Genomic DNA, 27,559 nt, shown 5'->3' on the forward strand with positions numbered 1-27,559 from the left:
TGTGTGTGTACACCAGTATTATATCAGTGTGTGTGTGTACACCAGTATTATATCAGTGTGTGTACACCAGTACTATATCAGTGTGTGTACACCAGTATTATATCAGTGTGTGTGTGTACACCAGTATTATATCAGTGTGAGTGTGTACACCAGTACTATATCAGTGTGTGTGTGTACGCCAGTATTATATCAGTGTGTGTGTGTACGCCAGTATTATCAGTGTGAGTGTGTACACCAGTATTATATCAGTGTGAGTGTGTACACCAGTATTATATCAGTGTGAGTATGTACACCAGTATTATATCAGTGTGTGTGTGTACGCCAGTATTATCAGTGTGAGTGTGTACACCAGTATTATATCAGTGTGAGTGTGTACACCAGTATTATCAGTGTGAGTGTGTACACCAGTATTATCAGTGTGAGTTTGTACACCAGTATTATATCAGTGTGAGAGTGTACACCAGTATTATATCAGTGTGAGTGTGTACACCAGTATTATCAGTGTGAGTGTGTACACCAGTATTATCAGTGTGAGTGTGTACACCAGTATTATCAGTGTGAGAGTGTACACCAGTATTATATCAGTGTGAGTGTGTACACCAGTATTATCAGTGTGAGTGTGTACACCAGTATTATATCCGTGTGAGTGTGTACACTAGTATTATATCCATGTGAGCGTGTACACCAGTATTATATCAGTGTGAGTGTGTACACCAGTATTATATCCGTGTGAGTGTGTACACCAGTATTATATCAGTGTGAGTGCGTACACCAGTATTATATCAGTGTGAGAGTGTACACCAGTATTATATCCGTGTGAGTGTGTACACCAGTATTATATCCGTGTGAGTGTGTACACCAGTATTATATCCGTGTGAGTGTGTACACTAGTATTATATCCGTGTGAATGTGTACACCAGTATTATATCCGTGTGAGCGTGTACACTAGTATTATATCCGTGTGAGTGTGTACACCAGTATTATATCCGTGTGAGTGTGTACACTAGTATTATATCCGTGTGAGTGTGTACACCAGTATTATATCCGTGTGGGTGTGTACACCAGTATTATATCAGTGTGAGAGTGTACACCAGTATTATATCCGTGTGAGTGTGTACACCAGTATTATATCCGTGTGAGTGTGTACACCAGTATTATATCCATGTGAGTGTGTACACCAGTATTATATCAGTGTGAGAGTGTACACCAGTATTATATCAGTGTGAGAGTGTACACCAGTATTATATCAGTGCGAGAGTGTACACCTGCTGTATATCACTGTGAAAAGTAATGTAAAACTTCCCTTCTGTTTAAAAAAAAATGAAGCAATTTAATTTTACACTTGAATGTGAGTATCAGCGGCAGCTGCAGTGGGCCACAGGTGAAACCACGAATCCTAAACGAACACAATACCTGTATCGAGAAAAATAAATGATTTACATTTGTAGAGTATCTTTTGTATCCTTAGGACATTTCATAGCACTTCACAGCAGATTAATTATTTCTGTAGTGCAGTCACTGTTGTAATGCAGGCAACTGCAGCAAATAATTTGCGCGCAGCAAACTCCCATAAACAGCAATGAGATAAATGACCAGATAATCTGTTTAGTGGTGTTGGTTCAGTGGTGAATGAGTTGCCCAAGGTTGCTGCCCAATCCATTTAAATTGAACAGCAACTGTTGTAAGCAATTGAACACAGAATTTTATTTAGAGCGCAACTCGTGCAGCAAGTAGCAGCTGCTTATTGTCTTTTGCTGCTGATTGATTATAGACAGTTAGTATGAACAGTACAATGGAAGTGTTCTTTGCCATTAAAAAGCAATTGAAAATTCAGAGATAACAAGCCCTCAAATAGCACCCTGGGATACCAGCTTACAAATGCTCGATGCATCCACCTCCAGCCCAACAACAACTTGCATTTTTATGTGCATTTTAAAGTAGTAAAACGCCCCAAGGCGCTTCACAGGAGTGTTATCGGATAAAATTTGCCATATAAGCAGATATTAGGACAGGTGACCTAAAGCTTGGTCAAAGAGGTAGGTTTTAAGGAGGACAGAGAAGGTAGAGAGGCAAGGAGGTTTAGGGAGGGAATTATAGAGCTTGGGGCCTAGGCGGCTGAAGGCACAGCCACCAATGGTGGGGGCGATGGAAATCGGGGATATGCAAGAGACCAGAGTTCTAGGAGTGCAGAGAGCTTTGATATTTAAGGAGATGCGCCAACCCATTTAGTTAAAATAATCGTTTACATTAAGTGTCGAATATGTTTGTAAGTCGATGACTCAACCTGCACAATATCAGGCCTAATGTTTTTAATAAAGTCCAGTTCATCTGCTGGATGTGCAAACAATGAATTTTATGCATGGCACTAACTTCAATATAGCAATTACATTTCTGATAAATGGAATTTCTAGTTACTAAAACAGCAAGTTGACAGCACTGCTTCATTTCATCTTTAACAAGCTCCCTGCTGGAGTGGAGTTAATCTACAGGACAAGTGGGAAATTGTTCAACCTCTGACATCTCCAGGCCAGATCCAAGGTTGTTCCAACCTCTGACATTGAATTACTATCTGGAGATGATGCTTGCGTTTGTGCACACTCGGAGTCCGAATTCCAAACCATTGTTAACACCTTCATTGAAGCGTACGAGAGTCTGAGCCTTACATTAAACATCAGTAAGGCAAAGGTTCTCTACCAACCTGCCCCCGTGACACAGTACTGCTCCCCAATTATCAAGATCAATGATGAGACCATGGACAATGTCGAACACTTCCCAGCAAGGACAGACATCAATGACGAAGTGCAACACTGCCTTTAGTGTGCCAGGATCTTGCGGAGACATCGTTGATGATATATCTCCAGCGACTTGAGGTGTCTTCTGTACATCGTCCATCCTCTGATCCATAAGGAGGGTGGGTATTACTACAGCCCTGTAGACCATGAGCTTGGTGGTAGATTTGAGGGCCTGGTCTTTGAACACTCTTTTCCTCAGGCGGCCGAAGGCTGCACTGGCGCACTGGAGGCAGTGTTGAATCTCCGCATCAATTTCTGCCTTCGTTGATAAGAGGCTCCCAAGGTTTGGGAATTGGTCCACGTTGTCGAAGGCCGAGTCGTGAATCTTGATGACTGGGGAAAATGCTGTGCGGCGAGGACAGGCTTTGTCTTACGGATGTTAAGCGTAAGGCCCATGCGTTCTTATGCCTCGGTGAATACATCGACAATATCTTGGAGTTCAGCCTCAAATCCCGTGGGAGGACAGGTGCACCAACATCAGTGTCCTTGCCCAGACTAACATCCCCAGTATTGAAGCACTGACCACACTCGATCAGCTTCGCTGGGCAGGCCACATAGTTCGCATGCCAGACACGAGACTCCCTAAGCAATTGCTCTATGCGGAGCTCCTTCACGACAAACGAGCCAAAGTTGGGCAGCGGAAACGTTACAAGGACACTCTCAAAGCCTCCCTGGTGAAGTGCGACATCACCACTGACACCTGGGAGTCCCTGGCCAAAGACCGTCCTAGGTGGAGAAAGTGCATCCGGGAGGGCGTTGAGCTCTTCGAATCTCAACGCCACGAGTGTGAAGAGGTCAGGTGCAGGCAGCGGAAGGAGCGTGTGGTAAATCAGCCCTCCCCCCCCCCCCCCCCCACCCCCCATCCCCCAACGAATGTCTCTCCCACCTGTGAAAGGGTCTGTGGCTCCTGTATTGGACTGTTCAGCCACCAAATAACTTACTTTAGGAGTGGAAGCGATTCCGAGGGACTGCCTATGATGATGATGATGATTAGTGTGCCCGTGCAGCCTTTGATCACCTGAGGAATATAGTATTGGAAGACCAGGATCTCAAATCCGGCACCAAGCTCATGGTCTACAGAGCACTAGTGATACCCACCCTCCTATATGCTTCAGAGACATGGACTATGTACAATAGGCACCTCAAAGCATTGGCGAAGTTCCACCACTGCTGCCTCCGCAAGATCCTGCAAATTCATTGGCAGGATAGGCGCACTAACATTAACGTTCTTTCTCAGGCCAACATCCCCAGCATTGAAGGATTGATCACGCTTGATCAGCTTCAATGGGCGGGCCACATTGTCCGCATGCCCGATACTAGACTCTCGAAACAAGCACTCCACTCCGAGCTCCGTCATGGCCAGCAAGTCCCAGGAGGGCAAAGAAAATGCTTCAAGAACATCCTCCAAGCCTCCTTGAAAAAATGTAACATCCCCACCAACTCTTGGGAATCCCTGGCCCAAGACCGCTCAAAGTGGAGGAGAAAAATCCGAGAAGGAGCCGAACACTTTGAGTCTCTTCGCCGGGAGCACGCAGAAGCCAAGTACAAACAGCGGAAGGAGTGCACAACAAATCAAGCACCCCACCACCCATCCCTTCAACCACTGTCAGCCCCACCTGTGACAGAGACTGTAGATCTCACATTGGTCTCATCAGTCATCTTAGAACTCCTATTAGTGTGAAAGCGAGTCATCCTCGACTCCGGGGGGCTGCCTAAGAAGAAGAGACAGCATTTGGAAATCCAAATTGAATCAAATGTTGGTACCCTGCTGTTTTTGTTACATTGCCGAGTGTTGACTTCACCCACGTTTGAATCTGTGACTTTGAATCCTATTGGAGACCGACATCATTTCACACCTGTCGTAGAGGTGATTTGTGGATTCGAATTCTCTGTGCACCATCCCTGCTGAGAGAACTTGAAAGAGAATTTGTGCCCATGGATAGTGAGGCTAAATTAGTTACACCAACTCACTTGGCAGTCTGGTGAAGGGTGGCCAACCCTCCAGGATTGGCCTGGAATCTCCAGCAATGAAAGATTCATCTGCAGGATGCTGCCAAGAACAACCCAGGAGAAAGGTCATATGGACGTTCAAAAAAAAAAATTAATTGCGTGATATTTTTCATTTTCTTGAACATTTCTTAGTTATAAAAATATTGGAGATGGGATAAAAAGACTTTGACTGACAGTCCAGCATCATCCAATTGGGTAATGAAGTGTCTGTTTGCCTTTCCATTTGCACGGGAAGGCGGGGTGCCGTGAGAATGGACATATTGGGCAACCAGTAGCGGGAACGAGGGGTCAGGGTGGTTAAAGGCAGGAGGTCGTGTGGTAAAACCTCCAGTGGGTCAGTATTTATTCTTTTTCTTTTTCTGTTATTCACTCGATGTGGGCATTATTAACAAGGCCAGCATTTACTGTCCATCACTAATTGCCCTTGAGAAGGTGGTGGTGAGCCATCTTCTTGAACCGCTGCAGCCCGTGTGGTGAAGGTGTTCCCACAGGACTGTTAGGGAGGGAGTTCCAGGATTTTGACCCAGCGACAATGAAGGGACGGCCGATATATTTGCAAGTCAGGATGGTGTGTGACTTGTGGGGGAACTTAGAAGTGTTGGTGTCGCCATGCGCCTGCTGCCCTTGTCCTTCTAGCTGGTAGAGGTCATAGGTTTGGGAGGTGGTGGAGGGAGTGAATGTTGAAGGTGATGGATGGGGTGCCAATCAAGCAGGTTGCTTGGTCCTGGATGGTGTCGAACTTCTTGATTGTTGTTGGAGCTGCACTCATCCAGGCAAGTGAAGAGTATTCCATCACACACATGACTTGTGCCTTGTAGATGGTGGAAAGCCTTTGGGGAGTCAGGAGGTGAGTCACTGGCCATAAAATATCCAGCCTCTGACCTGCTCTTGTAGCCACACTATTTTTGTGGCTGGTCCAGTTAAGTTTCTGGTCAATGGTGACCCCCAGGATGTTGATGGTGAAGGTTTGGACAATTGTAATGCTGTTGAATATCAAAGGGCATTGGTTAGTCTCTTCTTGCTGGAGATGGTCATTGCCTGGCACTTGTGTGGTGCGAATATTACTTGCAAGACGAGTCCAAGGGAATGTGTCAGTATTTGCAGGGGATCTCCAGGATTGGACCATAATTTGCAGGTGATCCCTGAGAGTCAACGGTGTCAGGGCAGGTCGAATGTTGCCAACTTTGGTTAGGCGTATTCCTGGACGTTTCATCTTATGATCTCATCCCTCCCCGTCCCCACCCTCCCGCCATTGGGCAAGCGACATATCCGCCAATTGGAGAGCGAACAGACTTCAGTTCCCGATTGGATGATTCGTGACTTGTCACTCAAACATCTATTTCTCCCCCCATCACCAATAGTTTTTACAATAAATGAGCAAAAGTGTTCAAAGAAAATTGGAGAAATAGAACAAAAATGTTAGTGCCACTATGATTTTTCTCCCGGTTGTTGCTCGCAGCAGTGTCCTGGAGATTTATCTTTAATTCCTGGAGGGTTGCCAGCCCTAAGCTGGTCCCTCTGATGGAATTTTTGTAGGGATTCCTAGAAGTGTGTAAATATTTGCACAGGACCCTGGGACTGGGCCAATATTTACACAGGGCCCTGGGACTGGACCAATATTTGCACAGGTCCCTGGGACTGGGCCAATATTTACACAGGGGCCTGGGACTGGGCCAATATTTACACAGGGGCCTGGGACTGGGCCAATATTTACACAGGTCCCTGGGACTGGGCCAATATTTACACAGAACCCCTGGAAGTGGGCCAATATTTACACAGGGCCCCTGGGAGTGGGCCAATATTTGCACAGGGCCCCTAGGAGTGGGCCAATATTTACACAGGTCCCTGGGACTGGGCCAATATTTACACAGGTCCCTGTGAGTGGGCCAATATTTACACAGAGCCCTGGGACTGGCCCAATATTTACACAGGTCCCTGGGAGTGGGCCAATATTTACACAGGTCCCTGGGAGTGGGCCAATATTTACACAGGGCCTCTGGGACTGGGCCAATATTTACACAGGGCCTCTGGGACTGGGCCAATGTTTACACAGGGCCCCTGGGACTGGGCCAATATTTACACAGGGCCCCTGGGAGTGAGCCAATATTTACACAGGGCCCTGGGACTGGGCCAATATTTGCACAGGGCCCCTGGGAGTGGAATACTATTTAAACTGTGCCCTGGAAGTGGGCCAATATTTGCACAGGGACTGGGAGTGGGCCGATATTTACACAGGGCCCTGGGAGTAGGACAAAATTTGCAAGGATCCCCAGCAGTGCATGTCTATTTGCAGAATGTCCCTGCAAGGGAGTGTCGATATCTGCACGGAATCCCTGGCAATGTGGCAGTATTTGGACATGGTCCCTGGGAGTGTCGCAGCATTTAGACACAGTCCCTAGAATTTGTCAATATTTGCAGACGCTCCCCATGATTACAGCATTATTTTGCAGGGGATGGGCCCCACTTTAATCAATATACAAATGATTCCTTTAATCTCCAGGGTAGTTCAGCAACTAATGGGTGCAGCCATTTCTGGAGGAGGGGGTGAATTTCTGGAGGTATTGCAATATTCAAGCTGTCAGCAACATTGTACATTCTGGTGTCAAAGCCTCTGATCGTATCTCTGCTCACATAGATATTATATTGAGTAGCATGACAGAACAAGGATGAAAGCACTGATCCTGGAGAGCGATCAAAATGAAATTCTAAGGATTTTGTGGCGGCTTCAATATGATGTCAAATTACGTGATTTAACGAATTCAGTCATTTTGAATGTAAACACTTGAAAATGTGTTAGATCAGCAGAGGTACTGGCTCAAACATGGAATGACAAATGTAGCTTTCTAGCTTCCTCCTGTGGAAATTCACCCCCTCCACAGAAATTTACCTTACTCCTCGGAAATTCACCCCCAATGGCGAAATTCACCCCCCAGTGGCAAAATTCAGACCCCCGCCATGCCCCCGGTGCCTCGTGGAAGTTCACCCACCCCTCCCTGTGGAAATTCACCCATCTCCCTGGAATTTCACGTCCTGCATGGAAACTCAATCTCCCCACGCCCCACCCCGCCTTACCCCTCCTCCAGTGGCTTTATTCAGCAATCTCCCAGAGTGGAGCTGATGTTTATTTGGAAAGCTTTATATTTTAACTGAAGGCATTGTGACATATTCATAGACTGCAGATATGTTGTGTGGAAAACATTACTGACAGGAATTACTGAATTTGTAGTCCCCATACTTAAGAAAAAAAAGACTTGCATTTATATAGCGCCTTTCACAGCCTTAGGATGTCCCAACATGCTTTTGGAGTGTAGTCACTGTTGTGCTAGAATCATAGAAATTTACAGCACAGAAAAACACGTCTGTGCCAGCCAACTAAGAGCTTCCCAGCCTAATCCCACTTTCCAGCTCTTGGTCCGTAGCCCTGTAGGTTACAGCACTTCAAGTGCACATCCAAGTACTTTTTAAATGCGATGAGGGTTTCTGTCTCTACCACCCTTTCAGGCAGTGAGTTCCAAACCCCCACCACCCTCTGGATGAAAAAATTGGTCCTCAACTTCCCTGTAAATCTGTAGGAAACACAGCAGCCAATCTGCGCACAGCAAGATCCCATGTGATAACGGGCAGATAACTAAATGTTGGCCAGGACACTGAGGAGAACTCCCCTGCTCTTCTTCAAATTAGTGCCGTGGGATCTTTTACACCCACCTGAGAGAGCTGAGAGTCTCGGTTTAACATCTCGTGCGAAAAACAGTACCTCTGACCGTGCAGCACTGCCTCAGTACTGTACAGGAGCGCCAGCCTAGATTAGGTGCTCAAGTCTCTGGAGTTGAGGATTGAACCCACAACCTTCTGACTGGGAGGTGAGAGTGCAACTCACTGAGCTATGGGTGACACTCAGCACTGAAAGTAATGCAGTTACAGCCTTTACCACTTGCTGCAGGCCCACCATAGCCTGTTGCTGCCTTAAGCAGACCCACCATTCATCAGCTACTTTGCCACTGAGTGTTGTAAACCCATCAAGGAATGATTCACGCTCGGCATCTGTTCCAGCTTATCCCAAATGTGCAAACAAAATTAATGCCAGTCAGTGAATGATGAAGGTTGTGGGCCCTCCGGTTCAGCAGGAAAGTTGCTGAACAATATTTATTACAAACTAATGGGGGAGTCCTTTACAGTGTAACAATGTTCGTTTATTGGGTTGCAACAAACAAAGCTTAATAAAAGTGTCATGTCAGTATTAATAATTTCTCATTTTTTTGTTCGGAAAACAATGGTGTCAGGGCTTTATTAATGCTGATGCAGCTAAAATGTGAATTAAGTTGAAATTTTGCAGTCATTCTATTGAATGTGATTATATTTCACACATTATGTAATAAAATGGGTTATTTCAATTTATGATTTCAATAAAACATTGTTTTGAAGTCGCACTAATAACCTATTAGTTTCCCCTATGTGATGTATTGTTATGTTACAAAGTAGATTTTTCAAAAGCTTTTATGCTACTGTCTGCTGCACCGAGGTTGTAAAGGTAATTCAGTGCTCAACAACCTTGAGGCTTCTTGTCAATCTATCAGTCGGGATGATTGTACAATCATGTTTTGCAGGTGGCTATCATAGCAGGGAACTTTGAATTGGCTGAATTTATCAAGAACCACAAAGAAACAGATATTGGTGAGTCAAGCATCAAAGTAAGGCAGCAAGACAAACATGATGTGGTCACGATTAACCTTGTGACTTGTGTTTGCTCTTTATAGGGTGACTGATTTCTCTAATCGCAGAACAGGTTGCATGTTCTGCTTGTTGATCACTTGCTGGAAAGTGTCAAGCTTATTGTTTTAGATGGCATAATTAAGGAAAAAGATTGGAGAAAGAGTCTTAATATTGGCCTGAAGTTTCCACTCGAGGGGCAATCTGGAAAATGTGTCGGACACTGCACTGGTTTCTGAGCATAACCCCGCTTGTAAAATCTCCCGTCAATCGGCACAATCAAAGGTAATCGATTATTGACTGGAGCATGGCAAGTAGGCCCTTGAGATGTTTATTTTTCAATGCATTCATTGGAATGTAGGCATCGCTGGCAAGGCCAGCATTTATTGCCCATCCCTAATTGCCCTCGAGAAGGTGGTGGTGAGCTGTCTTCTTGAATCACATTGCTGTGGGTCTGGAGTCACATGTAGACCAGACCAGGTAAGGACGGCAGATATCCTTCCCTAAAAGGACATTAGTGAACCAATGTTTTTTTTTAATCACAGTCCGGTAGTTTCATAGAGCCCAAGTTTCCACACGATAAAAAACGGGCGCCCCTCCGAGCTGGGCGCCCATTTCTCGCGCCGAAAACGGCGCCGGAAAAAAAACGCGCGATTCTGGAGCGCTCTGCAGCTCCATGTCTGCTTGGCGCGGCGCCCAGGGGGGCGGAGCCTACCACTCGCGCCGATTTTGTAAGTGGGAGGGGGCGGGTACCATTTAAATTAGTTTTTTTCCTGGCGGCAATGCTGTGCGTGTGCGTTGGAGCGTTCGCGCACGCGCAGTGTGAAGGAAACATTGGCACTCGGCCATTTTTGTAGTTCTTTGTAGCTGTTTAATTTTTGAACATTTTTTAAGAAAAGCACATTGCCATCAGCACATCAGCACTGAGGCTTCTTGCAGCAGTGAGAAGGCTGCAGGAAGCCTCAGAAAGTTGAGGCAGCCGTTTCCCCCTCCCCCCCCCGCGGGAACGAACGGCTTCCTCCTCCCCCCCTGCGGGAACGAATGGCTGCCTCCTTCCCCCCCCCCCGCGCGGGAACGCTTGGCTGCTTCCCCCCCCCCCGCCCCCCGGGAACGAACGGCTGCCTCCTTCCCCCCCCCTCCCACGGGAACGAATGGCTGCCTCCTTCCCCCCCCCCCGCGCGGGAACGCTTGGCTGCTTCCCCCCCCCCCCCGCCCCGCGGGAACGAACGGCTGCCTCCTTCCCCCCCCCCCCGCGCGGGAACGCTCGGCTGCTTCCCCCCCCCCCCGCCCCGCGGGAATGAACGGCTGCCTCCTTCCCCCCCCCCCCCGCGGGAACGAACGGCTGCCTCAACTTGTGAGGCTTCCTGCAGCATTCTCCCTGGGTGAAGCACTTTCACACAGGTAGGAAGATGGTTTATTTAATCTTTTCTTTGCTTATAAATGTTTATTCAGGTTGGATTTATTTGTATAATATTTGTAGAAGTATAAATAAGGATTTATTATAGAATTTAATGACTTCCCTTCCCCCACCTCGTTCTGGACGCCTAATTTGTAACCTGCGCCTGATTTTTTAATGTGTAGAACAGGTTTTTTCAGTTCTACAAAAATCTTCACTTGCTCCATTCTAAGTTAGTTTGGAGTACGTTTTCACTGTGGAAACTTTGAAATCAGGCGTCAGTGGCCCATAGTCACCATTGCTAACATTAGCTTTTTATTCCAAATGTATTTAATTAACTGAATTTGAATTCCCCAGCTGACGTCCCCAGCGGATTTGAACTCGCATCCCATAAATTATTAGTCCAGGCCTCTGGATTACTAATCCAGTAACATAACCACTATGCTCCCGTACCCCTTGTCTGAATGTTTGAATTAAACACATTTTAACTGAAAATGTATTCAAGTCATTGACGCAGCTGAACAAACAGGTCAAGGGCAGAACAATTGACTGAATTTGAACTAATTTAAAGTAATTGTAGCGTCAGTACAAGAAACAGACCTGAGTGAGACTTCCATTGACCGCTTGTTCCTGCAGTAGCAGGTCATTAACGATGAATTCTGTGACCTCGGGTGCCTGTGTGCCCCAAATTTTGGAGGCAATATAATGAACACCCCTAACCGAGCACAATCAGTGGACACTCGCCATGCCAACCTCGGGTGGGGGGGATGGGGGGGACGGGTAGGGACTTAAGGTGAATTGACCCTTGAACCGGCGTAACTGATTGCGGTTAACGGCGTAACTCACTTGCGTTGTAAATTCAGCGATCTTTTGCACTACTTCAGTCAATACTGCCCAGATGGCGCAGATATCTGGAGCAGGAAACATGCGGAACCTCCAGGCCATTTGGAGCATTCACGTTGGACAAATTCAGGTTTGAATATCAACCATTGAAAGTCACTTCATTTAGAGTTCATTTCATCTTTTGATTCTGTTCCAGAAACCAAAGTACTGAAAGTAACTGTGATTCATTGTATTGTTTATTTTGTCCTGTATTTTTCTGCTCTGATCTTGTGTGGATTATTTTGTGTCAAAAGGGATTGCTGATATTGGATGAACTGTTGGGAAGAAACATCAAGAAATTGAATTGACACTAATTACCGACTCAGTGTTTGGTTGGCCGATTATATGTCGATTAGGCCATTGTGCACATCAGAGAATTTAACCTTTTGGGTTATAAGGCTATGCGCAGGCAGTCCATAGGTGAATCTCCATGTTTCTAAGGTAGAAAGCCATATAGCTCGGTGGAGGTTCATCACCTTGTTGTGCCAGTTAACAATTGCATGCTGGGAAGCTCGCCAGTTGCCATGGTCACATTCTCAGTCTGAGGACTTGCTCGTAAGTTGTGGTGGGCTGCCTTTTTGGGTGGTGTTGTGGTGGTGTGGGTCTCACCACTTGAATTGGTGCCATGTTTTTAATACCTGTAATGTATGCACCAGTGAGGATGCTCACAGCTTTGTAGAGCTGTTGAGTTGGGAGTGGCTTAGCCAGACGTGATGCTCACAAGACTCAATAAAACCCCAGCCAGTTGGGTTCAGGGGGTCCACGATGAGGCAGGTGGTTGTGAGCCTGGTGGATGAACTAGTAATGTGTAGTGTGATTGTTGTACCTTTGCTAATAAACCAACTAGTTCTTAATAGCAATGTGTTGCTATGAATTCTTAAGCAAAGAATCCATGAAGCAAATACATTACACCATACAACTTTGGGCAGGATCTCAAAGAGGAAAATCCAATCCCATGCTTCTGGTCTGTTACGCACTGTGCTTGTAAAACTTTCTACGAGCCTCTTAACTGTATGAGATGCGTGGAATTAGATGCACCATCCGTTAATGGTTTGAGGACGCTGAGGGCAGTGCATGTGACCAGTGTACAGATCAAGTGGTTGTGGAAGATTGACCTCTTGCATCGAGTCACTGGGGTAGAAATTCATCATGGGCGGCAATGCAAAGTGGGTGGTATCGCATCGAAAGCCCGTGACACTCCCTGTCCAACATTCAGTTCCACTCGACTTCAATCGAAATGAATATCAAGCAGGACGTATGATGGGAAGCTCATGCGATACCGCTCGTTCAACATCCCCGGCTCTGACATATGCACCTGTGAGGATGCTCACATGTTTATGGAGCTTGTTGAGTTGTGGGTGGCTTAGCCAGTCATGTGATGTTCACAAGACTCAATAAAACCCCAGCCAATTGGGTTCAGGGGTTCCAGGATGGGGCAGCTGGTTGTGAGCCTGGCGGATGAACTGGTAATGTGTAATGTGTAGTGTGATTGCTAATAAACCAACTAGTTCTTAATAGCAATGTATTGCTATGAATTCTTAAGCAAAGAACCCATGAAGCAAATACATTACACCGGGCAAGTCGTATTTCAACCCCATTGTCTTATGAAAACCGTTAATTGCATTGACACAATCTTCAGATGCTGTCCAAGTCTGTGCGGACAGTGGGATTGTTCATTGTGCACCCTGCAGAAGGACATCACAGAGTCACCTTCTGGCACCAGTTGTTGGAAGGGATCCCACTGAAAAAGAGAAGGCACCAGCTATTGCTCCGAATCTAGAATGGTTACAGCACAGAACGAGGCCATTTGGCCCGTTGAGCCCGTGTCGGCTCTCTGCCAGAGCACTTCAGCTCGTCCCACTCCCCCACCCTTTTTCCGTAGCCCTGCAATAATTTTTTCCTTCGGGTACTTATCCAACTCCCTTTTGAAAGCCATGATTGAATCTTCCTCCACCACCCTTTCAGGCAGTGCATTCCAGATCCTAACCACTCGCTGCGTAAAAAAAGTTTTTCTCATGTCGCCTTTGGTTCCTTTGTCAATCACCTTAAATCTATGTCCTCTGGTTCTTGACCCTTCTGCTAATGGGAACAGTCTCTCTCTGCTCTGTCTAGACCCTTCATGATTTTGAACACCTCTATCAAATCTCTTCTCAACCTTCTCTGCTCTAAGGAAAACAACCCCAGCTTCTCCAGTCTATCCACGTAACTGAAGTCCCTCATCCCTGGAACCATTCTTGTAAATCTTTTCTGCACCCTCTCCAAGGCCTTCACATCCTTCCTAAAGTGTGGTGCCCAGAATTGAAGCTGAACCAGTGTTTGATAAAGACTCACCATTGTGAGTTCCCATTATGTACTCGGTTATAAATACGTTGAGGCATGATTTGAATGTTGCATTGTTTCTTGTATTTAAAATTACATTATCATCTTCAAACCTTTAATGATATAATCTAAATTTTAGGTAGGTTTATCAATTTAAATTGAACTTCTGTGAACCCTTACAAAAGCAAAATATTGCGGATGCTGGAAATCTGAAATGGAAACAGAAAATGCTGAAAATACTCGGCAGGTCAGGCAGCATCTGTGGAGAGAGAAACAGCATTAGGGCCTGAAATTCATCGACATACCGCCCGCTTACCGTCGAAAAATACAAGTTTCGTCAAGAAACAGGTATATACTGCCGACATACCGCTTGGCGGAAGATTCATGAGTGACATAATGCTGGGCGGCCTGCACACCATCCGCCAGGTAGAACCGCCCAAAAGTGCAAGTTTCATGACATACCGCCGACACTGCATACCGTCCTGGAGAAGGTGCATTGAAGTAGATCTTAAGTGGACGGTATGTACAAAGAGCTGACAGGTGTAATTGTTTCACAGAAGTGTGGCGTGTTTCATATTACACAGATCTTTAAAGTTCTCCACATTTTCTTGTATTTTTAAATGGATTGGTTTTCTAGTATTTTCTAGTGTTCGCCAGTTTGAATAGCAATATAACCACTGTCTGGAAATTGTGTGTGTTCACTAGAGTGATCTTATTTTATAAATCGTCTAATAAAGCTTTATTTACTTCTTTATTAATGAACTATAATAAAAATGTTATTAGTCTCTCTCACCCCCCCAGTCTCTTCCCCCCTCCCCCCCACCCCCACTGCGATCTCTCTTTCACCCCCCCGCCCCACCACACCGATCTCTCTTCCACCCCCCCTCTCCCCACAGCAACAGCAATCTCTCTTCCCACCGCCGCCGCCCCCCCAGCAATCTCTCTCTTTCCGCCCCCCCCCCCCACCTCTGTGGACTTGAACACACAACTCTAGGCTGACACTCCAGTGCATTGCTGAGGGAGTGCTGCACTGTCGGAGGTGCCGTTTTTCGGATGAGACGTTAAACCGAGGCCCCGTCTGCTCTCTCAAGTGGATGTAAAAGATCCCATGGCACTATTTTGAAGAAGAGCAGGGGAGTTATCCCTGGTGTCCTGGCCAATATTTATCCCTCAATCAACATAACAAAAACAGATTATCTGGTCATTATCACATTGCTGTTTGTGGGAGCTTGCTGTGCACATGTTGGCTGCTACATTTCCCACATTACAACAGCGACTACACTCCAAAAGTACTTCATTGGCTGTAAAGCTTTTTGAGTTGTCTGGTGGTCATGAAAGGCGCTATATAAATGCAAGTCATTCTTTTCTTTCCTAAGGGGATTGTACAATGTTTCCTTTAGTGCTCCACTCTCCTCTTCGGACAATATATCCCACTTTAAGGCGGTAGACATCACCCGGCGCTAAAGGTAGCAGTCCGGCGGCATCATCGCCTCAAAGCGGGTACCAAACTTCTAGCCCTTGGTGTGTGGACAAGCATGTGGCTTGAATAATTACTAGTATATTTTTACCAATGGCAGTACAACATTTTAGTTGTGCAACTGAAATTAATTTGCTGACTGCACACACTTAATTTCTTTTTTTCAATCACTGGTGTATTCTTACTGTGTGGCGGGCAGGCTTGCTGAAAGACCTAGACAGTCAATATAGAATCCTGTCGATCCTTAGCCCTTGGGTAGGTCTTCCAGTTTACTACAAATTGTTATATTAGGCATATATGGTATACCTGAGAGGAGACAGTGGCTGTTGCCATTAGCTGATAGTACAAGGACTAGGGGACACAGATTTAAGGTTTTGGACAACAGATATAGGGGGGATGTGAGGAACATCTATTTTACGCAGCGAGTGGCAATGACCTGGAACTCGCTGCCGAGGAGGGTGGTGAAAGTGGAGACGATCAATGATTTCAAAAGGAAATTGGATAGGCACTTGAGGGAAATAAAGTTGCAGGGCTCCGGGGATAGAGCGGGGGATGGGACTGACTGGATTGCTCTACAGACAGCCGGCATGAACTCGATGGGCCGAATGGCCCCCTTCTGTGCCGTTATGACTTGATGACTCTGTCTCTATGACCTCGTCTGTGATGGAATCCAGCTTGACCCTTGCTGACCCTCCCCCCTGAACAACCAGCTTCGTCGACAGTGGACCTTCTTGAGCTAATGGTCAATTCTCATGTTTTATGGAGGTGCAAGGAGCAACAAGAGGTTTTTGTCATTTTGCCAGTCAAAGTACTGGATGACGGATGTTTTACAGTTTCCATTATGAAAATAGAAATCCATTCATCAGGTGAGAAATGAAAGAAAAACAATTGAATTGAGTGTGGAGCGCTGAAAATCCTGTTCCAGTTACTCAGCTGATCTCAAATATATCCATGAAGTCCAACAACGTTCATGTTATACACAAAGGGGAGAGAAATTCGGTCGCGCCTCTGTTACGGCGGTAACCCAGGCGGAGCGGTACTTTTAGCGCCCTGATAAAGTTTGCACCTCTCACCCAGAAATTTGTCAGAATCGGTCGAAGAGCTGACGGGGGCAATAAATCAGCCGTTGCACACCAGAGCTGGGGTGGTGGGGGGTGGGGAGGCGGCGATAACAAAAGGTACATTTTGCCGGCCCATTGCGAATGCGTCGAACTCTGAATCAGATCTCGGGAAAAGCCAAGTCTTAAAGGTACGGCTTAGTAATGAACCCATTAAAATCACTTGTTTTCAACCTGTACTGTTATGTCTGTCTGCTGCTGCAAACTCGGAGGCTCACGCACCGCACTGTGTGCAAACGTTGCACTGACTGTGACCTCCGAGGGAAGGGCTTTCCCATCCCTTTAATTAGCCACCAGTTAATGACTCTGCAAGCCTGTCCCAACAGTTTTTCCAGACGTTTTTATTGGCGGGCGCTCAATGAGGCGCACGCACCGAATTTACCGAGCGGGGCGCAAGCCTGCGCGTTGCACCAGGATTACATCATGATCAGAGTGATCATCAGCAGTCACATGCTAGCGGTTAGCGCCCCCGGTGAGCCGCTAATGAATTTTCCGTCGGGGCGCTAAAAGCTGCCCGCCCGGTCGCGAAGCTCTAACGCTCACATACCGTCCCCTCTGGCCGCTAATTGAGGCGTTAGACAATCGAAAATCCAGCCAAACTCTTTCTAACTTTTTTTTCCACTACTCCCTTCCTCTCCTGTCTGTATTGCCGCCTCTCTGGGGTATCGTTTCATGACACCGCTGATCTTCTGGTCCTCACCAAAGCCGCATTGCTCCCATCTGAGTCTTTACAGAAAGTCTACAGGAAGCTTTGCGACCATGGAGGGAAACCAAAGCCTGCTCCAACCCTGTCCTCATCCCGATGTGCAGGCAAAGAAAGGAGCTATCGGCAGGAGCCAGTAGATAAGGGCAGGAAATCTGGCCAGTCTTAACCCCATCCGACAGTCGCCATGGCTACGATCAGCTCACTCTGCGCAGATTAGCATTCAAACATGGGATCCTCCTACATAAGAACATAAGAACATAAGAATTAGGAACAGGAGTAGACCATCTAGCCCCTCGAGCCTGCTCTGCCATTCAACAAGATCATGGCTGATCTGGCCGTGGACTCAGCTCCACTTACCGGCCTGGTCTGTACGGCTTGGCAATTCGCTGAACACAATTGGTGTGGAATCGAGCAGTGGGGGGGAGGGGGAGGGGGAGGGGGGGGCGGCGTGTGTCTTGATATTTCAACGTTATGTTTACATTGATAGGGCTGGATTTTCCCTTTTGATGTTTTTGGGGCGGTAATGGCAGCGGGGCGGTAAAGTTTGCGCCCGGGAACAGTTTGCGCCTCAGTAAGTAAAATTGGGCATCTGGGCCCTGAGTATGGGGCGCAGTGCTAAGTGTATACCTCTCTTGGGCACTAGCATGGGAAACTCCCGAGCTAACGAGCCAGGCTGGGAATGTTCCGCGAGATGCCTGGGGGGGGAGGGAAACTTTAAAAAAAAAACACAAACATTCCGAAAACAGCCCATGCCGCCACAAGACAAATAGCAAAAAAATTAAAAGAAAAAAACAATCACACTTACCTCAGGAGTCCATTACTTACCTCTCCGCTGTCGGTATCGTTGGACCACCCGATTTCCCAGGCGGTCAGTGCCGGGCGCGCTTTGGGCGTACGGATCGGGCAAGTGTCAAAATGCGTGCCAGTGTTGCACTCAGGGGCGTTGCGCAACAGCGCAGCTTTTCCAGGCTAAACCGGAACCCAGGATCCCTGTGGGGTGTTGGAGGCCGACTGCCCACCCAGAACCCCTCGCCTCCACCATTGTTGCCGCTCCGGGGCGAAAAACAGTGCGGAGAGGAGCCACAATTCCACCCCCATTGGTACTTTTATGAAATCTTGCTTTGAAACCTGAATTGGCACGTGCGTCTCGGAATTTGTGTATAGCGTTGGGGTTATGGCGTTGATCGTAACAGCGAGATGCAGCCTGAGTGAGCAGAGGATTATATGCGGTGAAGAAGATAAACTTAATCCTCGTTTGTTTTCCAACCAGCCTGCAGCTGTGTGCGAGTAGATGAGGGACTATGGAGGATTATGAAACATCTGCTGCAAAGCAACAAATGCGCGGTCTGTAACATGAAGGTACTGGAGCAGCAGCAGTATTTAGGGGCTTTAGTGGCATTACTAATAACGTTGATGAAAATGTTAAATATATGGAAAGAAGATAGCCTTGTAATTGTTGCTCAGCTAACCCGGGCCTTTCCTTCTGGCTTTGATTTGATGTCGAACATTTGAAGGGATAAACCTCCAAAGGGATTTAGCTGTCATGGGTTGCACTTCCTCCTCCTATGGACCAGGTTTGTTGCCTTCTCGTTGTCCTCCCAGCAGCTGCGGGAGTTAAGCTGCAATGTGTTTGCTCGTATTCCACTCTGGTTCTGTCGGAGCCAGAGCTCGTTGCCTTTTGGTCGTGTCGCGATGGTTTCGGCTGTGAGACCCGATTTCAACAGCTTTCCCAGTAATGTAACATGGAGATGAAACTGTGGGCATACTGTTGATGGTTTCTTCAGACAGCTAGTCAGCAGTTCTGTCTTGTTGCAAAAATTAAAATACTGTGTTACGTGAAAAGTGTTTGATGTTTTGGAACCACAGAATGTCAGCACTCTTGAAAACTCCACACATGAGAAGCAGAAAGATTTCCCCCAGGCTATATTGAAGGTGGAGAATCAGGATAACAAAATAAGTTGATGCTTTTATTTGGATGAAAATTTGAGTTAAAAAGAAACAAAAGCCTTTGGGATCACAGTTACCGTTATCAGGTGAAAGTGGCAACAGATAAAATTGTTGCTATCCAAATACATGCAACTAAAACGTACTGTTACAATCAGTCAGTTGAGAGTTGGAACTTTTCGTTGGTGTGATTTCCGTTAGCAAATAAGAAACCAGAGATTGAGTCTATTCAGTTTGGAACTTTGTTAAGTCACCTCTGTAGAATATTTGCATTTAAACTAAGGGTGCAGAGGCATATATTGTACAGATAAATGTGGCATGCTTTGCAGTAGAAAGGAATCAGATGTGATTATAATGAGTTGGAACATAGCACGCTACTTTCTCGAATGCTAAACACTTCACTTTTGGATGACTGGACTGATGAAAGCATGAAATATCACAACAGCATTTTCACTCTTGTGCTTCTATACGTCGGTAGTTTTCATATTCTCTAATGTTTGTTAATACTTTGCTTCTTGAAAGTCTAGGAAAGGACAGTGGAGGAATTTGTTCAATGAATGTGTACAACATGATAACTTTTGCATAAATCAACATTGTACAACCTATCAGTTATAATGCGCACCAAGTCCCGCTCACCCACCACCCCTATGCTCGCTGACCTACATTGGCTCCCGGTTGAGCAATGCCTCGATTTCAAAATTCTCATCCTTGTTGTCAGTTCCTTCTTCGGCCTCGCCTCTCCCGATATCTGTAATCTCCACCAGCCCTACAACCCTCCGAGATCTCTGCGCTCCTCCAATTCTGGCCTCTTGAGCATCCCCAGTTTTAATCACTCCACCATCGGTGGCCCTGCCTTCTATTGCCTGGGCCCTAAGCTCTGGAATTCCCTGCCTAAACCCCTCCACCTCACTACCTCTCTCTCCTCCTTTAAGGCGCTCCTTAAACACTACCTCTTTCATCTGTCCCAATATCTCCTCATGTGGCTTGGTGTCAAATTTTGTTTGCAAACACGCCTTGGGATGTTTTACTACATTAAGGGTGCTTATAAATGCAAGTTGTTTTTAATCTTGTGCATCTTTCAATTAGCGGGCAGCAAGATATTTGGTACATTGACCAATATGACTCAGCATGGGTTTTGATGCTGTGGCAGCTGTGGCTCAGTGGGTAGTACTCGTGCCTCTGAGTCAAAAGGTTCAAGTCCCACTCTAGTGACTTGAGCACAAAAATTCTAAGTTGACACTTCCTCAGCACTGCACTGTTGGAGGCGCCGTCTTTCGGATAAGGCGTCAAAACGTCAAACCCGCCTGCAGCCATCCAGCCTCTCAATCTGGCAGGCTGTGGGCAGGAATCTCAAGTGGATGTAAAAGATCCCATGGCATTATTTTGAAGAAGAGCAGGAGAGTTATTCCCAGGGTCCTGGCCAATATTTATCCCTCAATCAACATAACAAAAAAACAGATTATCCGGTCATTATCACATTGCTATTTGTGGGAGCTTGCTGTGCGCAAATTAGCTGCTGCATTTCCCACATTACAACAGTGACTACACTCCAAAAGTACTTCAAGCGCTTTGAGACATCCGTTCATCGTGAAAAGCGCTATATGAATCCAAGTCTTTCTTTTCTTTCAGTAATTAAGTGGGTAGAAATCGCTAATAATAAGAAGGAACATAACAAAGAATATGATAAAGAATTGCAAGTTATTAATTGAGTAGCATTATAGTTTGACAATGTGATCTTTACCAACAGCTCACAGCTTGTGTTGTTTGCACTGATGTCTAAGAGTACCTGTTTCTGATTTTTGTAAAGGAAGTTATTTATGTCAGTGTTATTGCTGATATATTCACTGTTACCCACATTGCGCCAGAATTGCCCCACAGGAGGTTTAATTACCTTTCTGTGTTTTTAGGTCCATGTGCTCACATCAAGTTCCTGTCTGTACTATTTTAAGGTGGTGTTAACCCATTTAAAGGTAAAAGAGAATTGACTCACTCCAATAATGTAGCACGAGCCAAACCTTAAACTTTATACTTCAAGACTCTTCAACTTAAGCAACCGTGCTCAGTCATTTTAAAAGCGACGTTTCCAATCGCCTTCCCAGACCCTCTCCTCCGATCAGCCCGAGGCCAGCCCCGATTCTCTGGTGGCTGGCCCCGACCCCGATCTCCTCTTCCCTCCCCTGCCCCAATCATCCTGAGGCACCCATTTTCCTTTCTCCCCTCCCCCCGCGATCTTCCGGTGACCAGCCACGAATTTCCCTCTACCCCACCCCGCCCCCGCCAATCGTCTGGCCCAATCCTCTTCCCAGCCACACACCCCCCCCCCCCCCCCCCCCCCCGACCCGAACTTCATAAGGGTCCGGCACCACGCGAACCATCCCTCCCTCCCTCCCTCTGTGCGGCCCAGTGCCGCAGGCCTACCCGCCTGCAGCCATCCAGCCTCTCAATCTGGCAGGCTGTGGGCAGGAATCCAAGGCCTCACATGCAGATCAAGCCCTGCCGTTAAAGTCGGCAGGGCCTCCAGGGATTCCCACCTGCTTCCGAGCCCCTGCTCCTCACTGCCTTCACCATGAAAATCCAGCCTCTAGTGTCAGCATTACTCAGTTGTTAGTCTCTGAATTGGAAGGTTATGAGGTGAAGTCTCATTCCAGGATCTGGTAAGGAATTTAGGATTAGATCTACCATTCATTCATAACCAGGAAGTGAGAAATCTAGCCCAAAATGGATTATTTGCAATTAATTATTTTTTGCTTGTTTCTCCAAAGATTAAAATCAAGTGATTTAAGGTTCACGTTCCTTTGTAATGGCGTTGACCAGTCATCGGGTTGCTAGTTGTTTTGCCACAAATGTTCCAGTATTGATGGGAGTGGCCTTATCTGATGGGGTGCAATCTGAAGCCTAATATAGTGGAAAGCCAGACTTGTGAGTTTGCAATCCAGCAAATTGCTCGATAGCAGAGAGAAAGGATGCAGAGGGCGATGAATTCAAAGCCACATTGAATAAATTATGTTGAGAAAAACTGGATTTATCTCTAAGCCTGTTGACATACAGTTCTGTACCCAAGTATGATGTAGTTTAGAGTAAATAGGCAAAGTAACAATACAACCACTTCAACAACAACTTGCATTTATATAGCACCTTTAACATAGTGCAATCTCCCAAGACGCTTCACAGGAGTATTATGAGATAAAAAATTTGACACCGAGCCGCATAAGTAGAAATTAGTGCAGGTGACTAAAAGCTTGGTTAAATTAAAAAGTAGGACCTCAAAGGTAGTAATCTCAGGATTGCTACCAGTGCCACGTGCCAGTCAGAGTAGGAATTGCAGGTAGCTAACATGAATATGTGGCTTGAGGAGTGGTGCAAGAGGGAGGGATTCAAATTCCTGGGACATTGGAACCGGTTCTGGGGGAGCTGGGACCAGTACAAACTGGACGGTCTCCACCTGGGCAGGACTGGAACCAATGTCCTAGGGGGAATGTTTGCTACTGCTGTTGGGGAGGGGTTAAATTAATATGGCAGGGGGATGGGAATCAATACAGGGAGACAGAGGGAAATAAAATGGGGGCAGAAGCAAAAGATAGAAAGGAGAATAGTAAACGTGGAGGGCATAGAAACCCAAGGCAAAAATCAAAAAGGACCACATTACAGCAAAATTCTAAAGGGACAAAGAGTGCTAAAAAGATAAGCCTGAAGGCTCTGTGCCTCAATGTGAGGAGTATTCGTAATAAAACATAGAAACATAGAAAATAGGTGCAGGAGTATGCCATTCGGCCCTTCAAGCCTGCACCACCATTCAATAAGATCATGGCTGATCATTCCCTCAGTACCCCTTTCCTGCTTTCCCTCCATACCCCTTGATCCCTTTAGCCGTAAGGGCCATATCTAAATCCCTCTTGAATATATCCAATGAACTGGCATCAACAACTCTCTGTGGTAGGGAATTCCATAGGTTAACAACTCTCTGAGTGAAGAAGTTTCTCTTCATCTCAGTCCTAAATGGCCTATCCCTTATCCTAAGACTGTGTCCCCTGGTTCTGGACTTCCCCAATATCGGGAACATTCTTCCCGCATCTAACGTGTTCAGTCCCATCAGAATCTTATACGTTTCTATTAGATTCCCTCTCATCCTTCTAAACTCCAGTGTATAAACGCCCAGTTGATCCAGTCTCTCCTCATATGTCAGTCCTGCCATCCCGGGAATCAGTCTGGTGAACCTTTGCTGCACTCCCTCAACAGCAAGAACGTCCTTCCTCAGATTAGGAGACCAAAACTAAACACAATATTCCAGGTGAGGTCTCACCAAGGCCCTGTACAACTGCAGTAAGACCTCCCTGCTCCAATACTCAAATCCCCTAGCTATGAAGGCCAATATAGCATTTGCCTTCTTCACCACCTGCTGTACTTGCATGCCAAACTTCAATGACTGATGAACCATATCGCCCAGGTCTCATTGCACCTCCCCTTTTCCTAATCTGCCGCCATTCAGATAAAATTCTGTCTTTGCGTTTTTGCTCCCAAAGTGGATAACCTCACATTTATCCACATTATACTGCATCTGCCATGCATTTGCCCACTCACCTAACCTGTCCAAGTCACCCTGCAGTCTCTTAGCATCCTCCTCACAGCTCACACCTCCAACCAGTTTAGTTTCATCTGCAAACTTGGAGATATTACACTCAGTTCCTTCATCTAAATCATTAATAAGGTGGATGAATTAACGATTATGATATAATTGGGATTACGGAGACATGGCTCCAGGGTAACCAAGGCTGGGAACTCAACATCCAGGGGTATTCAACATTCAGGAAGGATAGACAGAAAGAAAATGGAGGTGGGGTAGCGTTGCTGGTTAAAGAGGAAATTAACGCAATAGTAAGAAAGGACATTAGCTTGGATGATGTGGAATCTGTATGGGTAGAGCTGCGGAATACCAAGGGGCAGAAAACGCTAGTGGGAGTTGTGTACAGACCACCAAACAGTAGTAGTGAGGTTGAGGATGGCATAAAATAGGAAATTAGGGATGCATGCAATAAAGGTACAGCAGTTATCATGGGCGACTTTAATCTACATATAGGTTGGGCTAACCAAGCTGGTAGCAATGCGGTGGAGGAGGATTTCCTGGAGTGTATTAGGGATTGCTTTCGAGACCAATATGTCGAGGAACCATCCTAGACTGGGTGTTGTGTAATGAGAGAGGACTAATTAGCAATCTTGTTGTGCGAGGCCCCCTGGGGAAGAATAATATGGTAGAATTCTTTATTAAGATGGAGAGTGAGAGTGTTAATTCAGAGACTAGGGTCCTGAACTTAGGGAAAGGTAACTTCGATGGTATGAAACGTGAATTGGCTAGGATAGACTAAAAAATGATACTTAAAGGGTTGACAGTGGATAGGCACTGGCAGACATTTATAGATTATATGGATGAGCTTCAACAATTGTACATCTCTGTCTGGAGTAAAAATAAAATGGGGAAAGTAGCTCAACCGTGGCTAACAAGGGAAATTAAGGATAGTGTTAGATCCAAGGAAGAGGCATATAAATTGACCAGAAAAAGCAGCAAACCTGAGGATGGGGAGAAATTTAGAATTCAGCAGAGGAAGACAAAGGGTTTAATTAGGAGGGGGAAAATAGAGTATGAGAGGATGCTTACAGGGAACATAAAAACTGACTGCAAAAGCTTCTACAGATACATGAAGAGAAAAAGATTAGTGAAGACCAACGTAGGTCCTTTGCAGTCAGAATCAGGTGAATTTATAATGGGGATCAAAGAAATGGCAGACCAATTGAACAAATACTTTGGATCTGTCTTCACTGAGGAAGACACAAATAACAAATAATAAGGGTTTGAGGGTCTAGCGAAAAGGAGGAACTGAAGGAAATCCTTATTAGCCAGGAAAATGTGTTACGGAAATTGATGGGATTGCAGGCCGATAAATCCCCAGGACCTGATAGGCTGCATCCCAGAGTACTTAAGGAAATGGCCCTAGAAATAGTGGATGCATTGGTGATCATTTTCCAACATTCTATTGACTCTGGATCACTTCCTATGGACTGGAAGGTAGCTAATGTAACACCAGTTTTTAAAAAAGGAGGGAGAGAGAAAACAGGGAATTATAGACTGGTTAGCCTGACATCGGTGGTGGGGAAAATGTTGGAATCAATTATCAAAGATGAAATAGCAGCGCATTTGAAAAGCAGTGACAGGATCGGTCCTATTTCCCTTATGAAAGGGAAATCATGTTTGACAAATCTCCTAGAATTTTTTGAGGATGTAACTAGTAGAGTTGATAAGGGAGAACCAGTGGATGTGGTGTATTTGGACTTTCAAAAGGCTTTTGACAAGGTTCCACACAAGAGATTAGTGTGCAAAATTAAAGCACGTGGTATTGGGTGTAATGTACTGACGTGGATAGAGAACTGGTTGGCAGACAGGAAGCAGAGAGTCGGAATAAACGGGTCCTTTTCAGAATGGCAGGTAGTGACCAGTGGGGTGCCGCAGGGTTCAGTGCTGGGAGCCCAGCTATTTAAAATATACATCAATGATTTAGATGAAGGAATTGAATGTAATATCTCCAAGTTTGCAGATGACATGAAGCTGGGTGGCGTTGTGAGCTGTGAGGAGGATGCTAAGAGGCTGCAGGGTGAATTGGACAGGTTAGGTGAGTGGGCAAATGCATGGCAGATGCAGTATAATGTGGATAAATGTGAGGTTATCCACTTTGGAGGCAAAAACAGGAAGACAGAATATTATCTGAATGGTGACAGATTAGGAAAAGGGGAGGTGCAACGAGACCTCGGGGTCATGGTACATCAGTCATTGAAAGTTGGCATGCAGGTACAGCAGGCACTGAAGAAGGCAAATGGCATGTTGGACTTCACAGCTTGAGGATTTGAGTATATGAACAGGGAGATCTTACTGCAGTTGTACAGCGCCTTGGTGAGGCCACACCTGGAATATTGTGTTCAGCTTTGATCTCCTAATCTGAGGAACGACGTTCTTGCTATTGGGGAAGTACAGCGAAGGTTCACCAGATTGATTCCCAGGATGGCAGGGCTGACATACGAGGAGAGACTGGATCAACTAGGCTTGCATCCACTGGAGTTTAGAAGAATGAGAGGGGATCTCATAGAAACATATAAAGTTCTGATGGGATTGGACAGTTTAGAGGCAGGAAGAATGTTTCCGTTGCTGGGGAGTTCCAGAACCAGGGGTCACAGTCTAATAAGACGAGGTAAGCCATTTAGAACCGAGATGAGAAGAAACTTCATCACTCAAAGAGTGGTTAACCTGTGGAATTCTCTGCCGCAGAAAGTTGTTGAGGCCAGTTCGTTTGATATATTCAAAAGGGAGTTAGATATGGCCCTTACGGCCAAAGGGATCAAGTGGTATGGAGAGAAAGCTGGAAAAGGGTACTGAGGTTGAATAATCAGCCATGATATTATTGAATGGCGGTGCATGGTCGAGGGGCCGAATGGCCTACTCCTGCACCTAATTTCTATGTTTCTAAGATGCAGGTTTTAAGAAGCGTCTTGAAGGAGGGTAGTGAAACGTAGAGGCATAGTCAAGGAGTTCCCGTGCTTGGGGCCGAGGCAACAGAAGGCACGGCTACCATTGGTGAGTGTATAGGCCTTAAATTCCGATGTTCCAGGTCCGTATGAAGTTTCTATGGACCCAGGAAGGCATCGGAAAAGCTGGTTTTCAACCCACAATGCTCATGCACTGAAAACCGGCTTTTCCGCTCTGTCAATTTCTAGCTTGACAGATAATCCGTATCTCGCAAGCGCACAGTCACTTGCAGGGCAAGATTTCCGATATTGCCGAATATCTTGCCCTGCAAATGTCCTTTAAAATCTTGTGCCTGAAAAAACAGGCGTATAGCTTATTTATACAGGCACAAGTGTTTAAAAATACACAAAATCATTTTAAAATAGTTATAAAAACATATTTTATTGTTTAAAAACCCTCCCCACTACAGTAAGTTTTATTCAAGGCTTAATTAAAAAAGCTTTTAAAAAAAAGTTGGGAAAATATTTTTTTTTATAACAACTTTAATTTAAATGAATGTTAAATATGTAGTTTATTTTCAATTTTTTATTGTGTTTTGCGGGGGGCGGTTCTCATTCAGAGTAATAGGACTTACGGAACTCCTATTACTATGAAGAGGAAGCTATACTACACCTGATTGGCTGCTGTTTCCAGCTCCCGGC

At 45.8% G+C, this 27,559-nt stretch overlaps 1 protein-coding gene across 1 annotated transcript in view; it reads left to right on the plus strand.

Annotated features, from left to right (window-relative positions):
- The window catches only part of LOC139280083 (SH3 and multiple ankyrin repeat domains protein 2-like), a 1,053,009-nt gene that overhangs the window by 93,824 nt on the left and 931,626 nt on the right, over positions 1-27,559 (plus strand). Inside the window, exon 9 of the mRNA XM_070899582.1 lies at positions 9,407-9,473. Within this exon, the coding sequence (XP_070755683.1) occupies positions 9,407-9,473 (67 nt within the window). The remainder of the gene's footprint in view (positions 1-9,406; positions 9,474-27,559) is intronic.

Source organism: Pristiophorus japonicus, chromosome 14, assembly GCF_044704955.1.
Source record: "Pristiophorus japonicus isolate sPriJap1 chromosome 14, sPriJap1.hap1, whole genome shotgun sequence".
Taxonomy (NCBI): domain Eukaryota; kingdom Metazoa; phylum Chordata; class Chondrichthyes; family Pristiophoridae; genus Pristiophorus; species Pristiophorus japonicus.